This window comes from Pithys albifrons, chromosome 7 (assembly GCF_047495875.1).
Source record: "Pithys albifrons albifrons isolate INPA30051 chromosome 7, PitAlb_v1, whole genome shotgun sequence".
Lineage (NCBI taxonomy): Eukaryota > Metazoa > Chordata > Aves > Passeriformes > Thamnophilidae > Pithys > Pithys albifrons.
The window spans coordinates 21,313,045-21,326,397 of record NC_092464.1 but is presented as its reverse complement, the minus strand read 5'-3'; the positions used below and the strand labels follow the sequence as shown (position 1 = coordinate 21,326,397).

At 40.6% G+C, this 13,353-nt stretch overlaps 1 protein-coding gene across 2 annotated transcripts in view; it reads right to left on the bottom strand.

The window, feature by feature from the left end:
- Nucleotides 1–13,353, bottom strand: part of ST8SIA6 (ST8 alpha-N-acetyl-neuraminide alpha-2,8-sialyltransferase 6) — a 53,320-nt gene that overhangs the window by 27,330 nt on the left and 12,637 nt on the right. For both annotated transcript variants that reach the window (XM_071560256.1, XM_071560257.1), the window contains exon 4: nt 11,591–11,677. In XM_071560256.1, the coding sequence (XP_071416357.1) occupies nt 11,591–11,677 (87 nt within the window). The remainder of the gene's footprint in view (nt 1–11,590; nt 11,678–13,353) is intronic.

The following is a 13,353-nucleotide window of genomic DNA, read 5'->3' as shown; positions in this document are numbered from 1 at the left end:
CGAGGTCAGCAGTGACAAGGTTGAGTGCCTGTGGGCCAGAATCAGGGGCAAGGCCAACAAGGCTGACACCCTTGTGGGTGTCTGTTACAGACCGCCCAACCAGGATGATGAAGGGGATGAATTATTCTACAAGCAGCTGGCAGATGTCTCAAAATCTCCAGCCCTTGTTCTTGTGGGTGACTTTAACCTGCCAGATATCTGCTGGGAGCTTCATACTGCAGAGAAGAGGCAGTCAAGGAGGTTCCTGGAGTGTATAGAGGACAATTTCCTTCATCAACTGGTAAATGAGCCTACCAGGGGTAAGGCCCTGCTAGACCTACTGTTTACAAACAGAGAGGGGCTGGTAGATGATGTAGTGGTTGGAGGCCACCTGGGGCATAGTGACCATGAAATAATAGAATTTTCAGTCCTCAGGGATGTAAGGAGAGCCACCATTAAAACCTCTACCTTGGACTTTCGGAGAGCAGATTTTGGCCTATTCAAAAAACTGATTCAGAGCATACCCTGGGAAACAACCCTTAAAGGTTAGGGGGTCCAGGAGGGATGGACATGTTTTAAGAGGGAGATTTTGAATGCACAGCAACAGGCTGTCCCAGTGTGCCGAAAGGCCAGCCGGAGGGGAAGACGGCCAGCTTGGTTAAATAGGGAGATTCTGCAAGAAATCAGGGATAAAAAGAAAGTTTACAGACTATGGAAAAAAGGGCTGGCTACTTACGAAGAATTTACAGATAGAGCTAGGTCATGCAGGAAAAAAATTAGGGAAAGAAAAGTGGAATTTGAAGTAAATTTGGCTATTTCAGTTAGGGATAACAAAAAGTCCTTTTATAAATACATTAATAACAAAAGGAGGGGCAAGGAAAACCTCCATTCTCTGTTGGACTTGGAGGGAAATATAGTTAAGGAAGATGAGGAGAAGGCTGAGGTACTTAACACCTACTTTGCCTCAGTTTTCACCAGTAAGACAGGTGGCCCTCAAGACAACTGGCCTCTGGAGCTGGTGGACAGGGAGAGGGAGCTGAATACCCCTCCTGTATTCCAGGAGGAAATAGTGACCGACTTACTGAGCCAGCTGGATCCTAACAAGTCTATGGGACCAGATGGGATCCATCCCAGGGTGATGAAGGAGCTGGCAGAAGAACTTGCCAAACTGCTCTCCATCATCTTCCAACAGTCCTGGCTCTCTGGGGAGGTCCCAGATGATTGGAGGTTGGCGAATGTCACCCCAATCCACAAAAAGGGCTGCAAGCAGGACCCTGGCAACTACAGGCCTGTCAGCCTGACCTCCATGCCTGGCAGGATTATGGAGCAGTTCATCCTGAGTGCAATCACACAGCACCTTCAGGGTGGACAAGGGATTAGACCCAGCCAGCGTGGGTTTAGGAGGGGCAGGTCCTGTCTGACCAACCTGATCTCTTTTTATAATCGGGTGACCCACCTGGTGGATGAGGGGAAGGCTGTGGATGTGGTCTATCTGGACTTCAGCAAGGCCTTTGATACTGTCTCCCATAATATACTCCTGAAAAAGCTGGTAGCCCATGGCCTGGACAAGTGTACCCTCTCCTGGATTAAGAGCTGGCTGGAGGGTCAGGCCCAGAGAGTGCTGGTGAACGGAGCTGCATCCAGCTGGCGGCCAGTCACCAGTGGTGTTCCCCAGGGGTCTGTATTGGGTCCAGTCCTGTTTAACATCTTTATTGATGATTTAGATGAGGGGATTGAGTCCATCATCAGCAAATTTGCTGATGACACCAAGTTGGGAGGGAGTGTCGACCTGCTGGAAGGCAGGAGGGCTCTGCAGAGGGATCTGGATAGACTTGAGAGATGGGCTGATTCCAATGGGATGAAGTTCAACAAGGCCAAGTGCCAGGTCCTGCACTTTGGCCACAACAACCCCCTGCAGCGCTACAGGCTGGGCACAGAGTGGCTGGAGAGCAGCCAGGCAGAAAGGGACCTTGGAGTACTAATTGACAGGAAGCTCAACATGAGCCAACAGTGTGCCCAGGTGGCCAAGAAGGCCAATGGGATCCTGTCCTGTATCAAAAATAGCATGACCAGCAGGACCAGGGAAGTGATCCTTCCCCTGTACTCTGCATTGGTGAGGCCACACCTTGAGTACTGTGTTCAGTTCTGGGCCCCTCAGTTCAGAAAGGATATTGAGGTGCTGGAGCAGCTCCAGAGAAGAGCAACAAGGCTGGTGAAGGGACTGGAGCACAAGTCCTATGGGGAGAGGCTGAGGGAGCTGGGGTTGTTTAGCCTGGAGAAGAGGAGGCTCAGAGGTGACCTCATCACTGTCTATAACTACCTGAAGGAAGTTATAGCCAGGTGGGGGCTGGTCTCTTCTCCCAGGCACTCAGCAATAGAACAAGGGGGCACGGGCTTAAGCTCTGCCAGGGGAAATTTAAGTTGGATATCAGAAAAAAATTTTTTACAGAGAGAGTAATCAGGCATTGGAATGGGCTGCCCAGAGAGGTGGTGGATTCACCATCCCTAGAGATTTTTAAACGCAGATTGGACGTGGCGCTGGGTGCCATGATCTAGTAAATGGACTGGAGTTGGACCAAGGGTTGGACTCGATGATCTTGGAGGTCTTTTCCAACCCAATCGATTCTATGATTCTATGTACCATGCCACCTGGGGAAAGGGAAACTGTTAAAACCTACTGTATAAAGAAGTTCCTAAACAGATGGTGGAATAAGAAATACAGGTCAAAACTTTAACAGAACCAAACAGTACTACCTTAAAGCCAAACTCTACAATTTTTTTGGAAGAGCAGAAACTCATCTTCATTGTCTGTTCTGACAAGGAGAAAACACTGAGAAGCAGCTTTTGGAAGATAGGATGTTGCTATACAGGCTGAGCATCCACCTCAGATACATGTCAGAACATAGATGTAGCTTAGAGTAAGAAGGTTTAAGTTTCAGTTTTTAACAGAGGCTGGGGGGTTGCCCTAGAACAATGTGTTGTTCTGATCCAGTCACAGCATCAGAAGTCCAGAGGAAGAAAGCTGGAGTCAAAGTACCCAAGTTTTGTAGGTCTTGGTTTTGGAAAATATCTCCTCTGGAGTAAAGGCTATTACTGACAGTTTATTTGGAGAAGCCTTCGCTCCAACATTCTCCTGAAAGCAGCTGGAAGCTGAGTGAGATCTAAGAGCTATTTTTAAATCCTGAGGCATAAGATCAAATACAGATATTTCATATGCCAAGATAAGCAGAAAGGGAGTTGATTGCATTATCTGAAATGTTTACTTGTAACCAGTGAGGAACAAAATCAGTACCTGGAAAAAGACTACACCATTTTGACTGATAATAAATACCTCATAAATCTAAGTAAGTAAAGTCACAATAATCTTGGTTAATAACATAACTGGAGTGCTGTGCTGCATTTGTCTGGGAAGTTTTGTTCATATTAAACAACACAGAGGCATTGTTGTACTGAAGAATGTTTTTTGTTGCTCAGCAGACACTTTTTCTGAATTTTGCCCTTTGTAGACCAAGGATGCTGGACCCAAGTTTGTACTGAGGTCAGCTAGTATGGAATTCAGAGCTGTCATGGCATCCAGGTAATTTCTTCAGGTTTGTGGCTTCTGAGAACTTTAGAAGCTCCTGGTTTCTGAAGCAAGTTACCAAAGTACTGAGACATGCCAAATAATGCTAATTTCCAGCTGCTACACAATTAGTCTATACTGAACTATAGGCAATAACAGAGGGCTGATCATACGTATTTCCAAACCCTTCCGCATAATACAAACACTTCACATGGACAGCACACTTTATTTAGTGGAAGTCAGTAAGTATCTGCAGGCTCTAAATAAGCTGATACAGTTTCTTTGCAGCTCCTGTAGTGGCTGTGTAGCTAAGAAGCTCAGCCTGAACTATTGTATCCCTCCTAGCAGCAAAGTTAGCTTAGCTTGTTTCTGTGCTAAGATGAATGTGTGTGTTTCAGCTGCTTCAGCCCTTGGGTACAGGGTGCACATGACTGCTCACAAGTCACATGGTGGACACATCCTGAGGAGACTGTGAACTTCTCAACATTTTCCTTCCAACAACTCAGTTTGAATCAACCACAAGGGCTAAGGCAGTCAACAGTTAGTCAAGGGCTAGCAGACTTTCACAGCTGGTTCAGCCAGACCTGCCCTTCCTCCAAGTGAAATGGGAGTAATCTATAATAAGGGTGGAATTTGTCTTTATGTAAAGAGCTTGTGTAGAGTTTAAAAATTCCCTGCTCCTCCACACTACTTGTGCTGGTTTTGTCTGGGTAGAGATAACTTTTTTCATAGTAGCTGGTATGGGGCTGTGGTTTGGATTTGTGCTGAACACAGGGTTGATAATGCAGAGATGTTTTTGTTATTGCTGGGCAGGGCTTACACAAAGCCAAGGCATTTTCTGCTTTTTGTACTGGCACACTGGTGAGACACTTGGGGGTGCACAAGAGGCTGGGAGGAGATAGAGCTGGGACAAGTGACCCAAATTGACCAAAGGTATATTCCATACCTTATGACATCATGCTCAGGATACATACCTGGGGGGAGGAAGGGGGAAGCAGGAGAGACATTTGGAGTGATGGTGTTTGCCTTCCCAAGTAACCATTAAGAGTGTTGGGGCCCTACTTTACTGGGGATGGCTGAACACCTGCCTGCCCCTGGGAAGCAGTGAATTAATTCTTGTTTTGCTTTGCTTGTGCATGTGGATTTTGCTTTCCATATTAAACTATCTCAGCCCATGAGTTTTCTTGCTTTTACCTTCCAATGTTCTCCCTGAATTGATGGGAGAGTGAGCGAGTGGCTGTGGGGTGCTTGGCTACTGGCTGGTGTTAAACCATAACACTAGCACTAAAAGAACAAAGAGGCTTTGATTCATCCTCCTGCAGTATGCAGGATGATTTTCAGAACATCTTATTACATTAGAATTGCTTAGCTAAAGTAATTTTGTTCTATGTGTTTTTCTAAATATTTTAGTCAGATACATATATGGTGTGAAAAGGCACTTGATTTTACATCCAGCTTTACACAGTCTTTTACTCTGGGACATTGGAAAGAGAGTATACCATTGGAACTGGTTCACATTGCAGCCTACAGCTGACCACCAGACCAACACAATTAACTGTGATGCTCATGGGGTTGCAGTACCCCCAGTGGGACGTGAGTCTGCAGAATCTGATAAAACTGTATGAACTTGATAGCATTTCTTTTGTGTAAACTACACTTCAGTGTGACACCAGTGCCTGTAGATCTGGGGCCAGAAGACACTGATCACTGTAGAAGAATAAAAATATTCAAAACACTGTTCAAAATTGTAGATGCTCAATTGTCCTCTAAGGCCATAATGGGGAAGGTGAGGAAAATTATTTTAATTTCCTCTAAAGAAAGCTTAAATTCAGTATTAAGAAGCACACTGGAACAGGTTGCCTAGGCAAGGTACAAAATTTCAACAACTGCAGTATTTTAATAGATATGTGGACAAACTTTTTCAGTAATGGTCTAAGTTCATTTGATTCTAGGTCACCTTTCACAAACATCTATAAGGTGAATGTTTGTTTGCAAAAAGAATATCATATCAGTTCTGCTGTAAAGCACTTGCACATTATCGACACCAGAAATGCTTACACAGACATATCTCCTTGTGGATCTTCAGTTACCCAACACACAAAAACATCACATAAAAGAGATAACCAAACAAAAAGTAAGATTAGCAAATATTTAAAGCTGTAACTTCCAGAAGCCTGATGCTAAAGTGTATTTCACAGCACAGTTTGTAATGTCATTTGAATAAAGGACAAAGCATTCAAGCGACAAAAGTCTGTGGATTACTGAGAACCAGAAAAAGGCTGTGCTTGCCTAACAGCTTGTTTTAGTCATTCACCTAGCTTGGGTATCTGTTCATGTGAGCTATTGTACTACACAGGTGAGGACATCAAAGACTTTGAGTTTTCATACTGAAGAGACTGTCATGACAGTAGAACTCACAAAAAAATCCACTATATAACAGCAAAGTTTCAGAACTACAAACAGCAAGACTGCTTTTTAACTATGTCCACTGCTGTAATATTTTATAATGAGCAAGCAATTATCTTATTGTACTGCGCTGGGGTTCTAGACACTGATACAGGTTTCTCCAGACTCTTGTCAATCCAAGCCAATAACATCACAGTGCAGTGAGGCATATTATGACATACTCCAAACTTTTAGAAGAGTGGCTAAATTTGATATCTGAAGAAGAACATGTTGAAGGGGAATTGCTACACTGACAGCCCTTGAAGTGTCTTTACATGAAGTAACATCATAAGTGTCTAAGACAATGAAAGCCAAAAGAGTTGTACCTGAAATCAAGGCTGAATATTTAAGAAGTGTAATAAAATTTTCAAATCAAAGACTATTTAAAGAGTCTGCCATGGGGAAATAATTAACTTGGACTTATCCAAAATTAGATTCTCCTTATAGGAATTCTTCCACATTTAGGAAAGTATATAACAGTCTGCAGAGCAATTAAAAGATTCAACCATTTCTTCTGCCATCAGTTACTATCTCTGTACCCAGCCTTATTCTCTTCTGAAATAAAATATGTCTTTGAATATATACATTATTTTACATATGATCTATTAAACCTATGCGGCTAATGTACTCTTAAACCACACTACCATCTCAGAGTTCTGTATTTGCTTGTATCCTAGAAGATTTCAGGGATTACAGTGGAATTATTGATCTGTTTAGTGTTAGGAAAGCTATTGATTATATGGTGATGTGAGCTTATGTAAGCATAAATTGACCTTGTAGGGTATTTTATTTGTATTTCAGCTGGGGCTCATGGCAGCAGACAGATGTGATAAGCAATACTGTTATATAGTTTAGAGGATAGCCCATGACAAATTAATCTCTTCAAGAAGGATCGGGTGTTTTTAATCTACAGGAATGTTTAACAAACCCTTTCAAGAAGAGATATCGAAGTGGGAAAAGGGTCAAGTGGGATAAAAAGCAAGAGGGGAAAAATAGGACTAAGAAAATGGCTTGATCTTTTAACTAGTCTTTTTCAAGACTCTGGGATTTTTTTTTATTTTTTTTTTTAAGTAGTAATGTTTTCTTTTTAAAAAGAGGTTTAAAATATTTTGGGTAGAGAAAGGGCTTGTTGCCAGCTAAAGTGCAGTGTAACATCAGGAATTTTAAAACTACATTTTATAATGAGGAATTTCCTTTTCCCTTCATTATCAGATGCAAATAAGGTTTGTCTGGAATGGTCTTTCCTGGAGAGAGGGCCCAGTACCCAGAGCTCACACATTACAGTGTGATACCACTCCTGAAGAACTGTTGCACTGCTTTGCCAGGCTTCAAGCTCAGTGAGACAGCCCAGAAATACAATGCCCAGAGGCTTCTCTGAAACACAGTATCTGCTCAGTCTTTCTTCACATCCTCCCTTCTCTCATTTTGAGAGCTGTTTTAACTATTTGGTAGCTTTCCACAAAAATTGGAGTCACAACTATTTTGGAAACTTGCAGATTATTTGGCACCATGGGAGTATAGCCCAAAAGAGAATAAATCAATCTTAAAAGTCTGTAAAGCAAAGAGATGTGAAGATGCAAAAAATGATTACATCTTGCACCTAATTGTGGTCTGTAATTTGTTGCACTAATTAAACATTTCTTTTAAGTGGAAAACCTTTGAAGAATACTAATATAATAATATTAAGGTTATCTAGGGAACCTGAGACTCTACTGACTGTGGCTAGAAGAGCCTTTACAGAGAAAGCTACCCAGCACGTTTTTTTTCCTGGAGCTTTAAGGATGACATTTCCAGGCAGCTGTGAGCTTATTTCCCCTACCTTTCCAAACTTTTACCATATTTCTCTCTTATAACCAAGAAATCCGAGGACTTACTCTGTCTAATACAAGTTAGAGCTGATGTAAAACTGAAAAAGGAGGAAGAATTCAGGTGGACTTAGAAACAAATGCATAATGTGGAGATGCTAGATGCTTGTGGAGCCATTAAGAACAAGAGAAATAAAAAAAAAAAGAAAAATGAAAAAAGTTTAAAAAGGCAGCTAAATTTCACAAAAGAAAAGTCTGAGTGAAAGGATAGTTCTCTCTATGTCCCTACCAGTAAATGTTGGAGAAGACTTTCCCTAAATCACTGTTAGTAGGATGTTATTTACACTACTTCTGCTAGCTTCTATTGTGAAGCTAGATAAAACCTCTTTGGCAGTGACTTACAACTGCTACTGTCGGGCACAATAAATCTTAATTACATTTCAAGAGCAATGAACTAAGTGCTTGCACTTGCTCCTCTGAGAGTAGCCCAAATCTGGCAATGCTGATGTCACCATTACAGACACTAAAGTGAAGGGCATGGAGACTGGTTTCCTGGCAGAGGCGGGACAAAAACCAACTAGACAAGAGTGACTGTAGATATGAGAGGTATTAAAGAGAACATCATGGCTCATACTTGCCTCCTGGTTCTTCCTGATTTTGATAAATGCATTCATAAAAATTACGTAGTCAAGAACCACTGACCACTGCCATACAGCAATCTAGCCACTTGCACAGCAGAGCAGCATTGGAGGAAGCCATTTGAAAAAGGGCAGCTTTCTGACAACAAATGGACACAGTTTGCACAGCTGCATGGCAAAGGTAGTAGAGGGTCAACCTGGAATCCTGCACTCTGCTCTCCAACAGTAAGTTGGCAAAAACATTGTACTTTGTGCCAGGCATGGCTGTCAGCTGTAATATTTTTGCCAATAAAAAGACAAGTATTTATTTCCTGCACTGCACTTCTAATTCGTATTCTTTTATTTGGCCTGGATCTTCTGGGAGAGTGGGTTACAAACGGAACGGACGTCCTCATTGGCACACAGTCCTGTCTTCTAGGAACATAAGAGTTACTGGCTTAGATGACATATTCCTTCACTCCACTAGCAGTATGATGGCAGCCAACTGTAAAAGCTGCAAAGGAAAACTCTGTCAGGAAAGCTTCTCTGAAAAATTAACTAGCCCAGGAGAAGCTGCTCTTGAACCTTATTAATTAGAGGTTACTTTATGCCCTGAAGCATAAGACATTAAATCCCTTATAAATATGCATCCCTGCTCAAAACATCAGGATAATACAGAGATGTCATAAAATTGACACCATGCCTGAGAAGCATTTAAGCATTCACTCCATTTAACAGAGGGACAAACAGGAAAAGAAGTCAAGCAGCTTCTGTGCAGTCTAGTCAGGAGGCAGACTTCTGGTAGCACTGGCAGGTGACTAATGTGACACAGGCAGCTTCAAGTCCCCCTCCTAAAGGTGACTGGCTGTAGTACCTGATCCCTGCTGCACAGCCCCCCTGAGACCGATTTCCTCTCCTGCAAATGTGTATGTTTATCTACCTATTTAATGAGATTTTTAGAACCGTATAATATTTGTATTACACAGCTATTACTAATATGAGGCAAAGTTAGAGAAAGGAAGAGACGTACTGCCCAGGGATTATTCAATCATTTATTTCACCACAATTCTAGAAACTTTTTTCCCCCACAGAGCTCTGTTAATGCATCATTTCTCAGCTAAAGCATCCATGCAAAGCTAGTTTCTGGCTTTTGTGCTTAAGTCTGATAAAGAAGTCTGGCAGTGCTGTAAGCGTGGAGTGTGTACAGATTTAAGGATGGAGCATATACAAATTTAGTCAGCAAATTTTAAATTAAATTTTTTTTCTCTTTTTTAAAAGCTTTTTTTAAAGCCTCTATTGACCAACTGCTAAGAGCCTTGAAAGTCACCAGTACAGCCTGGGATTAAGGAAACCTGTAAAATTTTAATATCTTATTTCGAGCAAACAACAGTTTTGATGATGGAAAAAGAAAGATAAGACTTGTGCAAAAGCACCAATCTTTATAAAATAATCACTCATAATGCCCTACACCAAAGTACGTGTCCTTGGCCATATCAATGGAAATCTTAGATGACAAATGCAATCAGATCAAATTTCAGGAACAGAAGAATATACAGTACTGTCATCAGAAGTGTAGCATGGGTTGTGTACATATGACCTCACTAATACTCTAGCTATTTTGGATGTTAAAACGCAAGGAAACCATAACAGCACAGTCCATAAATTCAGTAACAAGTTTTTCCAGTCTGTGCTGAACCATGGATTTAAAAATATGGGGGGTTTGCTTGGTATTTGAGCTAAGTTAAAGCCAGCAAGATCACCTCAATGTACATACAGTCCACATTATTTAGGTGGCTTGGTGCAGCCCGCAGTTTTCACTTTTGAATATTTCCAGTTTGATCATTGGTTATATAACCCATCTCAACTACTTATGACCCACACTACTTGCTGGAAGCCAAAGACAGATGAGGAACAGTAAGCATCTTGTACTTAAAGTCCAACAGTCTATATGAGGGTTTGGATGTTTGATTCCTTGGCCCAGTGGAAGGGGGATTGCAGAAGCAATAAATGAAGAGGTCAAGCTGGACCAAGGAGTGGCTACTCTGCCATTGATTCATACACCCACAACAGAAGAAGTAGCAAATTGCTGGTACATGGTGGCTGCTCCGTTTGGAAGGAAGGGAAGTTAAAAAAAAATGGAAAAAAGCGCCAAAATGTAGCAGGGTGAGGAGCAAATGAAAGCAGCTTCACCTCCTGTCAACTCTGTACAAGATACTTGTCCATTCTGAAACAGAATGGGCTGCTTTACAGCTCCTCATCATGCCCTCATAGCTCTGTCCACAGCTAAAGCCTGCCTGAGTTAACACAAAGTTTCTAAAACCTTCAATCTGTGTATACACCTACCTCAGCTTTGGGAAACACCATTAGTCAGATATGATATGCAGCAAACACAGCAATTTATGTCACACAAACCCCTTTATCCCACTCCCTCATCCTGCCAAACTACTACTTCTAAAGGTATCATTCTAAGCATGTGGATATTAAGTTCTGAATGCCAGTTAACTCCAAAGAGTTGGAGGTAGGTCACTTTACTTATTTTTAATGACTATGACAGAATCTTTAATTCTGATACATGTAAAATATAATTTAAGAGAGATTTTCCCCTGGAGAAAATAGGGATGGCACAGGGAAGGTGTTCTTTAAAACCAGCATGATGCATTTCCAAAAGAGAGTTTTTAGAGATTACTGTCCCTACTGAGCATGTGCTTATGTGCCACTCCAAACAAGGACAGATGTAACCACGTGCTGATATGCTCAGGGGCCATGACATGCAGTGCCAAACCTAATGAGTGCCTTGGGCACTTCTGTAACAGAAGCAATAGTCTCAGAGTAAGAAATACACTGCTTCATTACACAGCCTTTTACCAGAGTGCCAGCTCAGATGGACAAAGTAACATTTGTAATTTTTTTTTAACATTGCAGGTTTTGTGCCAGGAATATTTTACTCCATTCTACTTGAGTTTGTAACTATTCATTATAGTGGAGATAGGTGAAATTACTTCATTTATGTAGTTCTTTTATTCTACTCAGTTTGCCCAGTTCAATTCCAACAAACAGAAGAATCCCAGCATCAAAGGATTCGTAGAAATTAGTAAAAGCAACACAAAATTATCTGTTTAAAAAGGAAGATTTAATTTTATGTCTTGTTACAATAGGGTAAAAAATGAGACAATGAAAATTACCTGAATTTTATAGATTCTTCTGGTCTCCTCACCCAGGTGCAGTTCTGCAGTTTTGTGACTATGTGAAGATAATAATCTTCTGAGTATCTAAAAAAGGAAATAACATCAAACACTAGAATATATATGCATGTATATTTAGAAACATTTTCTAAAACATTCAAATGATGCATGTATTAATAATAATGTGCATGATGCATATATAATGGATTGCTTTTAGAACTCTGTGACCTATTTTATTTTTGTAATTTGTAACAGTACTATCCCCATTTAATTAGCATGTCCTATTAAACATCTCTTCTTAGTAGTGATGTCCTAATGAACTTTTCTTCCCAGAAACTTTCAAAAGTACACTGGTTTCAAACTGAAATAACTGACCATAAATATCTTTAAGCTATTAGAAATCATCTCAAGTGCAGAATCCCAGAAAAATAAAAAAAACTTTTCCACTTGTTGGTTTAAACTTCAACAATGTTTTGAAAAGTGATTCTTGCAAACCAAGATGAAACATCACACTTCTTATGCCTTTTCTTTCACTTACTTTATAAGAGTCCCCAAAGCTCAATTCAATCATCTAAGACCATAGACCAATATTTACAGGTGGAAGTTTTCATTTAAATTATTGCTTAAATAAAACAATCTGCAGTTTTACATCAACCAGCACTTTGGTTATATTGCTACATGTAACCAAAGAGCTCTATGTTCCTTTTAAATCTTTCAAGAGCTTTAAATTTGTCCATAAGTGAAATACTTTATAACACATAAGTCAAAAGATGAGATACATTTTTTCCTTTCAGGTTCAATGATACTAATTCTCCCATTTGCTCTTGGATCATAATGCAGGTTTTCACAAAACAATCACTGACTTATAAGGACAACTGGGGGAATGGGAAGAACAGATGGTATGGATGCCATGACTAAGAATTCTATGGTAGTCAAGTCTCCATAAAAGATCTGCTCTGTACTATTGTAGCAAAAATAGCTTAATGTTGACTTAAACCCAAATTATCACTGCTTTATTTAAGCTGAAAGTTACAAGTGTGTATTTTGAACAGTTTTACAAGAGTTGTGATGGCAAGAAACTTTGCTTGTTTTTAAATGGAGCATGAGAATTTATAAAAGGGAATATAAAAAAGACTGATGGCTTGCAGCAGCACAGGTCAATGACCTGAAATCTTCCTTTTCTGTGTGTTCAATATTTGAAACAGATCTCTTTTTTGTTTCCTTCATGAAAATACTGCAGCTGCTAAAGGTAACTTGTTTATCTATCCCTGAGTAAAATCATGTCCAATTTCCACATGAAAAAATAAATGATACTTTTAAGAGAAATACTGCGATAGAACTGGTTTCTGGCACAGGTTTGCATGTGTGACAACATGTATGATTTTTGTCTTGCACAGTTAGGAAGCTCTTAAAGAAACTAGATTATTGTGACTAAACTGCTTTTATGAGCCCTTGCACAACTCAAGAGGAATGACTGGACAGAAGTCGGAGAAGAGCAAATTAGTTTCACTGCAGCTGTAGCTGATCTGACCTGGTGCAGTACATTCTTCCTCCTTCCAATCCAACTTCAAAGCAGTTCTCTCCCTTGTGTCACTGCTAGTACTCACTTGACTTCACCTCTGTTTTGCTTTGGCCAGCTTTTTCAGTTGTCAAATGCCTCCACAGGACACTATAATTTACTACCGCAAGGGAAAAAAAAAAAAAAAAGAGGAAAAAATATACATTTTCTGCTTCCTCTTTGTGTGAAATCAGATCAAGAAAGG